The sequence below is a fragment of the Bos indicus x Bos taurus genome, chromosome 15 (assembly GCF_003369695.1).
Source record: "Bos indicus x Bos taurus breed Angus x Brahman F1 hybrid chromosome 15, Bos_hybrid_MaternalHap_v2.0, whole genome shotgun sequence".
NCBI lineage: Eukaryota > Metazoa > Chordata > Mammalia > Artiodactyla > Bovidae > Bos > Bos indicus x Bos taurus.
In genome coordinates, this window is record NC_040090.1 from 6,867,340 (window position 1) to 6,881,468 (window position 14,129).

The window sequence follows — 14,129 nt, forward strand, 5'->3', positions numbered from 1 at the left end:
TCACCCAGCACAACAAATAAATAGTGAGCAGGGATTCAATCTCTTCCAAAAAAACATTCCCCAAAACAGTAATTCTTTAGTGAAACTGTGATCTTGCAGGGTTCCTGAGAAGTGAGCCCAAGAAACACACAAGAATTGCAGAACTCTTCTCAGTTTGGGGTGGAAAACTGGTGATAGGGTTGAGTGACAATTTAAAAGTCATATGTAAAGCACAATAAAAAGATTTTAAGATGATATAGTGGAAGTGAGTAAGAGAAGCAGTTTTTTCCAAAATCCTGTATTACAATAATGTAGAAGTGACCAGCTGTGGGCCCCAAGTCTAATCTGTTCTCCTGAAAACCAGCAGGATCCACGGGGTCTGGCATGGGGCTAAATTCACTAGGCTACTTTTGGAGAGGAAGATCCACCTAGAATAGGAATAAAGCAACTCCGGATTACTAACCTGTATTTGAGGACCTGATCTCTATAAACCCTGCCTCTGGACAACCCTTTCTTTCTTCTCATGAACAACAACAAAAAAAACACTTCATCGACAATCCCGTCTTTTGAGTTCTCTACTTTCCTTACAGCCCCAGGTTTTAGCCCCAAGAAACCCTAAGAGTGAGTTTTCAGAGGAAGGAAGGAAATTGAAGGTTCCCGCAGTTAAACCAAGGACAGATAGTAACTATCGAAATTAAGCACACACCCCACCACGCAAGGCAGGATTATCTTAAGCAGTTCTCAGTGTGTAAAAATGCCGATGCAAACAAGGAATTGGAAAAGTCGGTTGTGTCTGTTGTAACGTAGGTCATCTGCCTCGTCCCGTCACCTGAGGGAGGTTAAACCCAAGCTCTAAGGGTGTCAAAGGACCTACAGACAAAATGCATAGCCTGAGGCGCCCACAATTTGGGCCAGCCTCAGAACCTATGCGCACCCATCCCCCACTCCAGCCTTCTGCGTGAGAACCCCAAATTGCGGAATTAATTAAAGCAGCAGGCACAGGCAGTACCGGGGCCCTTCACACAGAGCTTCTTGGCCTCGGGCTCCAGCTCCCGGGGGCTTCTGTTCCTCTTGCTCTTGGGGCGCACAACCACCTCAGGGGTCTTCTGGTTTTCTGGGCGTTTCCTGGGAGCCATGGCGTCCTCCGTGCGAAGGGGTACTATGCCCTATGCCGAGGAAGAATTAAGAAGCCTCTGGGGAGAACAAGGCGGGGACGAGGAAAAGCGCTCAGCCACAGGTAGGCCAACTAAGCCAACTTCCCGCCAAACAGGCTCACCGGGAAGGCGGGGGCGCGCGCGGACGGATGGGAAGTGTGTGAAGGCAGAGCCTCACCGCTCCCTAGAGAAAAGGGATACCGCCTACAAGTTGGCTCGGAGCTGGTCCAAGTCAGCTGACCTGCCAGAAGTAAAGATGGCCGTCAGCGCTGGACCTCCCGACTTGAAGCCTCTTCAGACGCCACGCTGCCAGGCCTCTAGCCCCACCCTACCCCCTAGACTAGATGCCAATCAAAACTTCGGCTCCACCTCTCTACCTTCTAATTGGTGACCACGCCCTCTCGGGCTTTGTGATTGGCTGATCCCTACAGTTGGCGTGAGGCGGCTTCGTAGAAAGTAACCACATCCTGGCGGGGGAAATTAAGTTGTGTCTGTCGGCTGGCTTTGCGGTTGATGTCAATTAGTTCTTATTTCTCCAGCTCCGCCGAAACTCAGCTTGTCTATGGAGAACAGTTGAAGCCCTCAGCTTTTAACTAAAGTTTCCCGAAGCCTGCTTAGCGTCCTCCTCAGGAGTAACCTAGGGCAGTGATGATGGACCGGAGAGAGTGCGGCTAAGCTAACTGCCTGGGCTGAGAGGTCTTGTGCCCCCGACTTCAGCCAAGGGCCATTGTGGTGAGCTTCATCGGTGTCCTATCTGGCCCGAGAGGAGACAGTTAGGATACATCCCACTTTATGCCTCGATCCAGGCGGAACTGCGTGTTGGGAACTTCTGGTTCTTTGGTTCCACCGGCTGTCCCATGCCAGGTGCTTTGGGAGAGCAAGCAGAGACAAAAATGTGTTAGTGGTAGATAGTGCACTAAAGGAGCTTTCAGACAGGTAGAGAACCACAAACAACTCTTGGAAAGAAAGGAATGCTCCAAGAGAAAAACTGGAAAATGGTTTCTTGATGGGAAGATCAGCTCAGGGTGTTAGAAATGGCAGACAACGGAAAAGCGCAAGGTGATGGCATCTTCCCTGCAGCTGTGTTTTCAGAGCTGTGTTACTGAAGCAAGATGCCCCCTCTCCCTTCCTCAGACCAGTCCTTAGTTTCACGTCAGCGGGCATTCATTTTTGGGGGATCCTGAAGTATGAGAAATTGTCCTGCCCCTAAACTGTTGTAGTCAGTTTACAACCTACTAAGAAGAAAAATACATGTGAAACAAGTCAAGATAGGACACAGGGGACTTCCCTGGTGATCCTTTGGCTAAGACTCCACACTCCCAATGCAGGCAGCCTGGGTTCCATCCCTGGTGGGGGAATTAGATCCCACATGTCTCAAGTAAATTGTTCTGTTAGCAACTAGAAGATCCCTCATGCCGCGACTAAGATTCAGCCCAGTCAAATAATAGATTAAAAAAAAAAGAACACAGGTGAGTACTAAATTGTGGTATGCCAACCAATACTTTTAGATGCATTCAGAAAAGATAATCTAATGGAGAAAGAAGTATTTAGGAAAACCTCATGGAAAAGATGGGGTTTTGTGGAGTTGTTTGGGGGAGGCAGAATAGCATCCTAAGAGGAGAAGCAGACTGATAAAAGTTAGACGTGGGTGTGGGTTGTGAGAAAGAGAGAAACAGCTCCTTGGGCTTCTCTGGTGGCTCAGTGGTAAAGAATCTGCCTGCCAATGCAGGAGACACAGGTTCCATCCCTGATCAGGGAAGATCTGCATGCTGCAACTGCTGAAGCGCTAGAGCCCATTCTCCACAAGAGAAGCCACTTCAATGAGAAGCCTGCACATTGCAAGAAAGAGAAGTCCGTGCTCACCACAGGTAGAGAAAAGCCTGCACAGCAATGAAGACTTAGCACAGCCACACATAAGTAAAATTATTTAAAAAAAAAAAAAAAAAGCAGCTGCTGGCATCTGGAAGCTGACCTAGTACTATTAGCTAGGTTTTAGTCATGTGTTGAAATAATTTTGCAAAATATCAGCACAGACAGACGAGGCCATTCTATAATCATGGTGTGTGTGTGTGCGCGTGGACACATGCTCAATTGTGTCCAACCCTTTGTGACCCCATGGACTGTAGCCCACCAGGCTCTTCTGTCCATGGACTTTTCTAGGCAAGAATACTGGAGTGGATTGCCAATTCCTTCTTCAGGGGATCTTCCTGACCCCCTGGGATTGAAGACGTGGGATTGAACCCACGTTTCTTGTGTCTCTGCATTGTGGGAAACCCAAAGAATCCACCTGCTAATGCAGGAGACGTGAGTGGGATCATTGGTCCTGGAAGATCCCACATGCCTCAAAGCAACTAAGACTGTGCGCCACAGCTACTGGCCTGTGTAATCTTGATCAGTTCAGTTCGCTGCCCAAACCACAGAAATGAACCAAACATTCCCCTATGATTTTGGCTAATATGAATGACCGCAGATTCTTTGCTAATCACAGCTTTAGCTTTGCTTCATTCTTACTGATATGTAATCATATGCAATCATAGAACCATTCCTGTGTCCTGACAGCCTCCAATCCAGAGCAAAGGCCCACTTCTCTGATCCCTTATCCAAACCATCTGGTTCAGCAGAGCAGCATGAAGGATCTAAGTTCCCCAACCAGGGATTGAACCTGGGCCCTTGGCAGTGAGAACATGGAGTCCTAACCACTGGACAACCAGGGAATTTCCTCCTACTTCTTTCTAACACCTTCTTTCAGAGGTGTCCCGCCCTTCTCCATGGTATGTATCCTCTGTTGCAATGGCAGTAGACTCAGAGTTCAACTCCATGTGTGTCCCTGATGGTATTTGGCTTGGGGGCATGAATATTCATGAGCAGGATAGGCAGCAGCTTGAAGAGGAGACAACTGATCACGTTAAAGATCTGTGCAGGGACTTCCCTGGCCATCCAGTGGCTAAGAGTCCGTGCTCCCGATGCAGGGGGTCCAGGTTCAATTCCTGGTCAAGAAATAAGAGTTTGTGTGCCACAGCGAAGATTGAAGATCCCGAGTGCCACATGTAGGACCTGGCACGGCCAAGTAAATATGAAAAGTAAGTCAATAAAGGATTGTGGAAAGTGAGAGAGAGATCAGATAAAGGGGGAGGTGGTATGGTAAGCAGAAGAATTCATCCTACTGACATTTATCAAAACCCACACTGTTCCTGGCATTATTCCAGTCAAAAAGAATGCTGAAGTGGAAAAAAATGCTCTTTTCCCCCATGGAGTATGCCTTTTAATCAACAAGTAAACATACAACTACAGTATTGTGTGATAAGCTGGGTGAGAGAGGAAGCACGGGATTCATGGGGGGTAGGGGGCACAGGAAAAGGACACTTGAACTCATGTTGGAGTGGAGTACATAAGGGACAGTGTTGGGACTTTACTGGCGGCCTTCCAGTGGTTAAGATGCAATGCCCCCAGGGGGTTCAATCTCCGGTTGGAGAATAAGATCGCACATGCTGTGTGGGTGTGCCAAAAAATGTTTACTAAGTGAACAAACAGAGTTAAGGAAATCTTCCCAGAGAAGGTGACACTTAAATCTTGAGAGGAAACTGAGGCAGGGGAGATGGGGAGAACCTTCCAGGCAGGAGGAGTAGAAGACAGAATGGCAGGGAGGTAACTGTTAGCCATAATGGACTCACAAGCAAAGGAAACGTCCCGCTTAATACCAGATTTTCCTACAATCTTTGTTTAGGACTGAGGCGTCTTCCATGGTGGATATAAAACAACAACAAACCAACCACATGTGAGCAGTGAAAACCTACCTTGCACATACCAGTAAAGCTCTTTGCCTCAGGTTGTGTCATGGGCCGTTCTTACCCTGAGTTTTGCTGTTTCACAAGGGGCTTGGTCCATTCCCATCTGATGAACCATTGGGTGCGCAGTGGACAAAACTATTTCATACATATTTTGGATGCGGCTCCTCTCGTAATGGGGTGAATGGCACAGCATTGCTCTGGTTTCATGCCGTGGAGAGGTTGTGCCAGGTAACCCCCTTTACAGATGTTTGGGTTCTATCTGTGACACTACTTTTGACATAAGGCATCACAAGGTAATTCATTCAAAAGCTGCTGGTGGTAGCAAATCAAGGCCTCGTGTTCACACTGGAAGCCTGGCAGACCGTGAGCATGGCCCTAAATAAAGCCAGTTTCTTTGGTCTGCAAAACAATGTGTGGCTTAGGTGTTTTCTGGAACAAATAATGTAGCACGGTGGAGAGAGCACTGTACTGAGACTGCGTATGTGGTCTTGGAGCTGTCATTTCGCTTCTCTGTGCCTGATCATCTAATGAAAGGGAGAGAGGAGGCGGGTCTCTCAGATCCTTTTTGATTTTAAAATCTGTGATCCTGTGACTGTCTTGCTGTTAAAGCCGCAGAAACCAGGGACTGCTTTCAACTCTGGTCTCCCTGTGGGAAGTTTCCATCTAGTAGGGATTATTTTCCTATTGCAGGCTGATACATGACTCCGATTCTGATCAAGCTGTCTGTGGATCCAAACACTCCGCTGAGTCTGCAAAACCATCCATAATCCACATGGATGGCGTGTGCAGGCTTCCCACACACAGTTACTGCGTCCAGTGGTTTGCAAATGACAGCCTCCAGGATTCGGCAGCATTTGCAGGAGACTGAAGTTTAAATTCCTCCTAAAAGACTGGAGACAGACTGAATACAGCATCCAGGGTCCTTGTTACTTGGCATCTCCAGTACATATTTAACTGCCCAAATATGAATAGATTTGTAATAATGTGAAGTGAGGGCATGACTCCCACTCTCTGGGAACAGCATCAGTTTTCAAAAATATAATAATTTGGGGTAGCTTTGGAAGTGTCAGACAGCTGTGTAAATACCCCCAAACCCTACCTTCTCTCTCTGCTGTGGGGCATGAAGCACCATCCACACACTAAATCAATATCCTGTCATGAAATACCATTGGCATAGGATGCCAGAAAACTTCCCTAGGCAGCCAGAGCTGCAGGGCATTCGCCAGAGTGCTGAAATAATACATGAAAGTGCTTCGCAAACTGTAAAGCACTCTACAAATAGAAGTTGTTATATAATCTCCTGGCAGCATGTTTTTTACTGATAAGGTTTGAAAAAGGTGGTGGAGAGACTATTCTCCAGAATTCTCACCAGTCACTGAGCCATCATGGAAAGAGCGGGGACCAGAGAATGAGAAAGCGGGCATCTGAGTTCAGGCCATGCCTTCTACTTGCTCTTCTCAAGCCAAAGGTCTCTTCTAGGGACTGCAAAAATCCCAAGTGGCAGAAATAAAAATGGTTCTCTCTGTGTTACAGACAAGCCAGTTCTCCCTGAGTGGATGAGTCACCCGCTGGTGGGACCGGGAGAACTGCATTTACATCTCTGTACTTTTCCCTCTTCCCCACCCCCTCCCCACTGCCCGCCTTTGGCTCCTGTCCCTAGGAGCCAAGGTCTTGTTATTAGGACGTTGTAACTCCAGCAGCATGTGACAAAAAACTTACCCGAGGAGCCGCAGTTAACATTCTCTTTGTAAAGGAAGGTGATAAGCTGCCAGGATAGCCGTAGTTCTTACAGGTGAAGCCGATAGCCTGGGGGAGGGGGTGTTCTTACTACCGATTTACACACACCCTCACCCACACTCCACACCCTGCGTGGGCATCATCGCTGGCACGTTAACTGTGATTCCTCTTTGTGCTAGACTTGCCCAGTGTTAGAAAGCCCCAGAATCTGAGCATTTTGTCATAGAGATAGGCAATCTGGAAGCGCATACCCCATTCATGTTGACAGCATTTAGGCTGCTGATCCATCCCGCAAAGAGGCAGATAGATTTATGAAACTGGATGAAGAAGGTCTCTGAAAAGGCAGTCTGCTTTTTAAGCTCAAGAAGCATTATACTAGATGTCCAAGGCTAACAGCTGTGGGCTCCTCCAGCCTTGTGTGGAGGGTTGAATGATGGCCCTTGAAAAGATATACCCATATCCTAATCTCCAGAATAGATGGGTAAATAGATGGGGAAACAATGGAAACAGTGAGAGACTTTATTTTTTTGGGCTCTAAAATCACTGCAGATGGTGACTGCAGCCATGAAATTAAAAGATGCTTGCTCCATGGAAGAAAAGCTATGACCAACCTATTAAAAAGCAGAGACATTACTTTGCCAGCAAAAGTCCATCTAGTCAAAGCTATGGTTTTTCCAGTAGTCATGTATGGATGTAAGAGTTGGACTATAAAGAAAGCTGAGTGCCGAAGAATTGATGCTTTTGAATTGTGGTGTGGGAGAAAACTCTTGAGAGTCCCTTGAACTGCAAGGATATCCAACCAGTCCATCCTAAAGGAAATCAGTCCTGATTATTCATTGGAAGGACCGATGCTGAAGCTTCCAAAGAAAGGCAATGCCAAAGAATGCTCAAATTATCGCACAACTGCCTTCATTTCACATGCTACTAAAGTAATGCTCAAAATTCTCCAAGCCAGGCTTCAACAGTATGTGAACCGTGAACTTCCAGATGTTCAAGCTGGTTTTAGAAAAGGCAGAGGAACCAGAGATCAAATTGCCAACAGCCGGTGGATTATCGAAAAAGCGAGAGAGTTCCAGAAAAACATCTATTTCTGATTTATTGACTATGCCAAAGCCTTTGACTGTGTGGATCACCACAAACTGTGGAAAATTCTGAAAGAGATGGGAATACCAGACCACCTGACCTGCCTCTTGAGAAATCTGTATGCAGATCAGGAAGCAACAGTTAGAACTGAACATGGAACAACAGACTGGTTCCAAATAAGGAAAGGAATACGTTAGGGCTGTATATTGTCACTCTGCTTATTTAACTTATATGCAGAGTACATTATGAGAAATGGTGGGCTGGATGAAGCACAAGCTGGAATCAAGATTGGTGGGAGAAATATCAATAACCTCAGATATGCAGATGATACCACCCATATGGCAGAAGGCGAAGAAGAACTAAAGAGCCTCTTGATAAAAGTGAAAGAGTGAAAAAGTTGGCTTAAAGCTCAACATTCAGAAAACTAAGATCATGGCATCTGGTCCTATCACTTCATGGCAAATAGATGGAGAAACAGTGGAAACAGTGACAGACTTTATTTTGGGGGGGCTCCAAAATCACTGCAGATGGTGACTGCAGCCATAAAATTAAAAGATGCTTACTCCTTGGAAGAAAAGTTATGACTAACCTAGACAGCATATTAAAAAGGAAAGACATTACTTTGCCAACAAATGTCCATCTAGTCAAGGCTATGGTTTTTCCAGTGGTCATATACGGATGTGAGACTTGGACTATAAAGAAAGCTGAGCGCTGAAGAATTGATGCTTTTGCACTGTGGCGTGGGAGAAGACTCTTGAGAGTCCCTTGGACTGCAAGGAAATCCAACCAGTCCATCCTAAAGGAGATCAGTCCTGAATATTTGGCCACGTGATGTGAAGAACTGACTCATTTGAAAAGACCCTGATGCTGGGAAAGATTGAAGCAGCTGGAGAAGAAGGGGATGACAGAGGATGAGATGGTTGGATGGCATCACCGACTCAATGGATGTGAGTTTGAGTAAGCTCTGGGAGTTGGTGATGGACAGGGAAGCCTGGTGTGCTGCAGTCCCTAGGGTCGCAAAGAGTCAGGCATGACTGAGTAACTGAACTGAACTGAACTGAATCTCCAGAACCTGTGAATGATATCTTATTTAGAAAGAGGGTCTTTGCAGATGTAGTTAAGAATTTTAAAATAAGGAGATCATCTTGGATTATCTGATTAGACTGTAATCCAGGGGCAAGTGTCCTTATAGGAGTGAGGCAGAGAGAGAGAAGAAGACAGAGACAGACACATAGCGAGGATGGTGTGAAGATCGAGGCAGAGACTGGAGTGATATGGCTGTCGCCCAGGGGACACCAAATATGCCCCCACGTTGTCAGCAGCCACCAGCAGCCAGCAGAAGGACCAGGAAAGCTTCTCCCTCAGAGCCTGGAGAGGGAGGTGTGGCCCTACCAACACTTTGGTTTTGGACTTTTGGCCTCCAGAACCCTAAGAGAAGACATTTCTGCTGTTTTAAGTCACCGTTTTTTGTTCGGCAGCCCTCAGAAGCTAATATATCCAATCTCTGCTGTGGGTGCTTGGTATCACCAAGAGGGAAAAATTATTCCCTGCTGTTGGTAAGCCCTCAGGTTCCTACTTCCTAGCTGTGTCCCAAAGCAGATCCCGCACCTCTCAAAGTCTCTTCCCTCCATTGTTAAATGGGAAGAATAAATCCAACTGGACAGGGTTGTTACGAGGCTGGGGTGACCAGATGCTCAGCAGATCACCTGCAACTCCATAGACACTCTGTAAGCTCCCCTTCCCACCCGGTTGGTACGGGCTCACATCAAGTACAGAGGGCTCCCATTCTGCACCGTTTCTGTTCCTTCTCCCAGGTCTCGGGCTCACCAGTGAGGTTCAGGATAGTGCCTGTGTGCTAATAAAACTTTATGGAAAATTTTAATTTCAATAAATAATTGAAATTATGGACATTGACATTTGAATTCCTTCTAACCTTCATGTAACACAGAGAGTATTCTTCTTTTGATTCTTTTCAACCATTTAATTAAGTGAAAGTTGTCTTAGGGATTTCATTCGTGGCCCAGTGGTTAAGAATCCGCCTTGCATGGCTGAGTCCCTTTGCTGTTCAGCTGAAACCACTACAACATTGTTAATCGGCTCTACCCCAATACAAAATGGTTTTGGTGTTTAAAAATTAAGAAAAAAATCAATTGACCATAAGAGAAAAAAATAAGAATCTGCCTTGCAGTTTCAGTCCCTGGTCAGGAGTCCACATGCCACCAGACAATTAGGCCCTGACTCCGAAACTACTGAGTCCACAAGCCAAAAGGAAAGATCCTGCAACTGACACAGCCAAATAAATAAATAATAATAATCTTTAAAGGATTCATAGCTTTGAAAACAAACAAACAAAAAAAACCCCCAAAATAAAAATCTTACCTTATGGGCCATCCAGGCTACAGTTTGCTGATCCCCTGCTCTAATCTATTCCTCACACAACATCCAGAAAGATCTTCAAGGTCTCTCTTCTGTTTAAATTCTGCACTCAGTATAAAACAAAGCTTGCAGTGTCTGAGAGCTGCCTGCCCCTCTTACCTCACCCTCGCCCTCTCGCCCTCTCATTCACCACTCTGCCCTTCTTTCCCAGGTCAAGTTCCCATCACAGGGACTTTGCACACATCAGTCCTTCTGCCTGGAACGCCATCTTCTAGATTCTATCTTTACCTAGCTGACTTCCATTTGTCTTTTGGGCCTCCAGGGGTAGAGAAGCTTAAACTTTCTGAGAGAAGTGTCCTCTGACCTTCTGACGCATTGAAATTATGCTTCCCCTGTTATTCTTCTTTCATAGCACTGTATCCTTTTTCAGTTCAGTTCAGTTGCTCAGTCGTGTCTGACTCTCTGCGACCCTATGAATTGCAGCACGCCAGGCCTCCCTGTCCATCACCAACTCCCGGAGTTCACTCAGACTCACGTCCATCGAGTCAGTGATGCCATCTAGCCATGTCATCCTCTGTCGTCCCCTTCTCCTCCTGCCCCCAATCCCTCCCAGCATCAGAGTCTTTTCCAATGAGTCAACTCTTCACATAAGGTGGCCAAAGTACTGGAGTTTCAGCTTTAGCATCATTCTTTCCAAAGAACACCCAGGACCGATCTCCTTTAGAATGGACTGGTTGGATCTCCTTGAACTCTTTGGAGTCTTCTCCAACACCACAGTTCAAAAGCATCAATTCTCCAGTGCTCAGCTTTCTTCACAGTCCAACTCTCACATCCATACATGACCATTGGAAAAACCGTAGCCTTGACTAGATGGACCTTTGTTGGCAAAGTAATGCCTCTGCTTTTGAATATGCTATCCTTTTTTTTTTATGCTATCCTTTTTATTCCCCTTTAAAACACATATCACAATTTCTAATTGTGTATGCAGGCTTTTGACTTTAGGGAAACTCCATGAAGCTTCCCTGGTGGCTCAGATGGTAAAGAATCCACCTGCAATGCAGGAGACTCAGGTTTGATCCCTGGGTCAGAAAGATCCCCTGGAGAAAGGAATGACAACCCATTCCAGTATTCTTGCCTGGAGAATCCCACAGACAGAGCAGCCTGGCAGGTTACAGTCCATGGGGTCACAGAGTCCATGGGGTCGCTTTATCCTATCCTATCATATCCACAGAATCAGGAAACATATCTGCTTTGTTTGCACTGGACCAAGCATCCAGCATGGCGTCTGGCATAGCAGGCGTTCTCTGAAAGTCAGCTGAATGAATGGATCCCCCACTAGAATTCCTCTTTTACCAAAAAGGAGGTCCCCAGTGGACTTTGGGGAAGGGTCCCAATGAAGCAGGGCAGGCTTCCTGAGCAGAACCCTTGCCTGCAGAGCTGTAATGTGGACTGTGCAATAGTACCTTCCAAAGACTCTGCCCCAGGCAAATTCCTGACCCCACCCAGAGAGGCTTTCTCTATAGTCCCCGCTCTGAAATCTGCTGCACATTTTTCACTCTAATGCCATCCATCTGCTGTTCTTCCTGTGTTTCAGCCCAGAAACAGCCACCCCCCAGTCCCACCCTCCACGACCGACTGAGGTTAACCCTTCTCAATAACTAGGACCAGTTTTTCCACCTGGGGTTGCCTGAGATCTTAAAAACATAGCTATTGAACCAGAATACTTTACTTAGCTGCCCGTCTGGAATGCTGGGGCAATGTCCAGAGGCCACAGAGACAAACAGCAGCCTTCAGAGAAGATCAGTCCTGCCTGCAGCCCTCTGCCCACTCCAATCTACACTCTGAAGGGCTGCCAGAGTTATCTTTTTAAAGGACAAATCTGATCTAGTCACTTCCTTCCACACAGTGAGATTGTCTATGAGAAGTGTGAAAGGAGCAGCACCATTTTAGACAATACGACTCATCACCATCTCCTAAAACAAAACTGTTTATACAATTTACGCTTAAGTACATACCCATCGTTAATTTTCAAAGATTACAAAGATCTCCTTCACCAGTTGTCTCTAGAGTGTGTGTGCATGCTCAGTTGAGTCCAACTTTTTGCAACCCTAGGGACTGTGGCCCGCCAGGCTCCTCTGTCCATGGAATTTTCCAGGCCAGAATACTGAAGTGGGTTGCGATTTCCTACTCCAAGGGATCTTCTTGACATAGGGATCAGACTGGTGTCTCCTGCGTCTTCTGCATTGACAGGCAGATTCTTTACCATTGAGCCATCTGGGAAGCCTCTCTCTAGAGAAAATCACCAAAATCAGTTTGGTGCATATTCTCTGAATTTTTGAGTGTTTTGCACTTTGTTTTTTTGTATGCAACAGTATCTTGGATGTCTTCATATAGGAACATATCTTTATCTCTCCTGTTCTTAGGTTATTGCAGAGTAATCCAAAAGCATGAATGGACTTTAGGTTATTCAACCAATGGCCTCTTTTTTTTTTTTCTTCATTAAAAAAAATTTTTTTTGACGACACCACATGGCATGTAGGATCTCATTGCTCTGATCAGGGATCGAACCCATGGCCCCCTGCAGTAGAAGGGCAGAGTCCCAACCAACCACTGGACCCCCAGGGATGTCACCCAACCACTACCCATTTGTTTTCAAGTTTCTCCCTTACTGCAAACAATACTATATGCAAACATCCTCGGACCTTTTCCTAGACTTGTACACTTTTGGCTGGGGTAGATACCAAAAAGTGGAATTGCTGGGTCACCATGTCATATGCTAACACCTCCGGCGCTTGGCACACCCTGATGCTCCCTCCTAGAATGCCTCTTCACATGACTAATTCTTGCTCATCAAGACCAGTCAAGTGTCATCGCCCGGTGAAAGGTGGTCTGTTCTGCTTCTGTTTTCCCATAGCATTTCCTGCGCATATTGTATCATTAACGTACACCTCGGACTCTGCCTTTTTTGTTTTTGTATTCCCAACACCCAGCCTAGGGCTTAGCATAAAGCAAAAATTCAAATGTTTTCTTGATTGGCTGAGTGAATAAATAAATAAACAAACAAAGGAACAGTCCTTAGGACATTCCAGAAACTCAAGGGGAGTGAGTCTGTGAGTGTTGTGAACTTGGGCTGAGGACCAACCTGCCACCTGGTGCCGGGAACCAAGCTGCCCCTCTGGGTTTCTGTCTATCTGGTCCTCCTGACCTTGGGCATCTCATCTTGAGCTCTGTTCAAGTTGGGAACCCACTGATGGAGCCCCGTGAGTGTTCAGGGGCTCTGGCTGCGGAGCACAGAAATCTGAACCCTGGGGCAGCACTAGCAGGACTTTGGCTTTCCAAGGTCAGCTCTGTCTCCTCTGACCCTTGAAGCAGCTCACTATGCTCTGGGTTTTGGGTTATTTTTTTCTCCCTACAGTACCTTAGGGGCAATGAAGATCAGCTGCAGCATTTCTCCAGATTTGAACCTGAGGGATGCCAGATGTTTTCCACTCCGCATTCCCTTCTCTTTGTGGTCTGACAAACGGCCCTGTTTTTTTGAGTTTCTAGAGTGACTTCTCTAGATCCCAGAGTCTGGCTTGCAGCCTTTATTTTTAATGGGTTTTTGATAGGTGGCTCCTGTAATTCATTTCTTTCTTGTGATTTCACACTTTCTGTCCAGGTGCCTAAAGCCCCTCCGGGCACTAGGTGGGATGGTAACTGATTTTAAACAATACAAAACAGTATGGCTGTCGTTAGATGTTACCTCAGCTCCTCTCATTCGCAGTCGTTTTACAATCATTAATTAGCTGCTGCACAGGCCCTTTTGGGAGGTCAGCCCAGTCACATGTCGTGTTTCATAGAGGTGGAAACAGAGATACGGAGAAAAGGGACTTGTCCAAGCCCCAAGAGAGTGGGTGTTGAAACTTGTCTCGGGAGCTACCTCCTGCTGGGTTCACACCCTGCGAGCGCCCAGGCGAGGATCCACTCCTCAGGTGCGAGGGGCCGAACGCGGCTTGTCTAGGGTGCCCCACGG

The 14,129-nt window shown here is 46.5% G+C and overlaps 1 protein-coding gene across 4 annotated transcripts in view; it reads right to left on the reverse strand.

The window, feature by feature from the left end:
- The window catches only part of DDB2 (damage specific DNA binding protein 2), a 35,853-nt gene that overhangs the window by 19,074 nt on the left and 2,650 nt on the right, over positions 1 to 14,129 (reverse strand). For all 4 annotated transcript variants that reach the window (XM_027562448.1, XM_027562447.1, XM_027562446.1 and 1 more), the window contains exon 2: positions 989 to 2,000. In XM_027562448.1, the coding sequence (XP_027418249.1) occupies positions 989 to 1,115 (127 nt within the window). In that variant the 5' untranslated portion in view covers positions 1,116 to 2,000. The remainder of the gene's footprint in view (positions 1 to 988; positions 2,001 to 14,129) is intronic.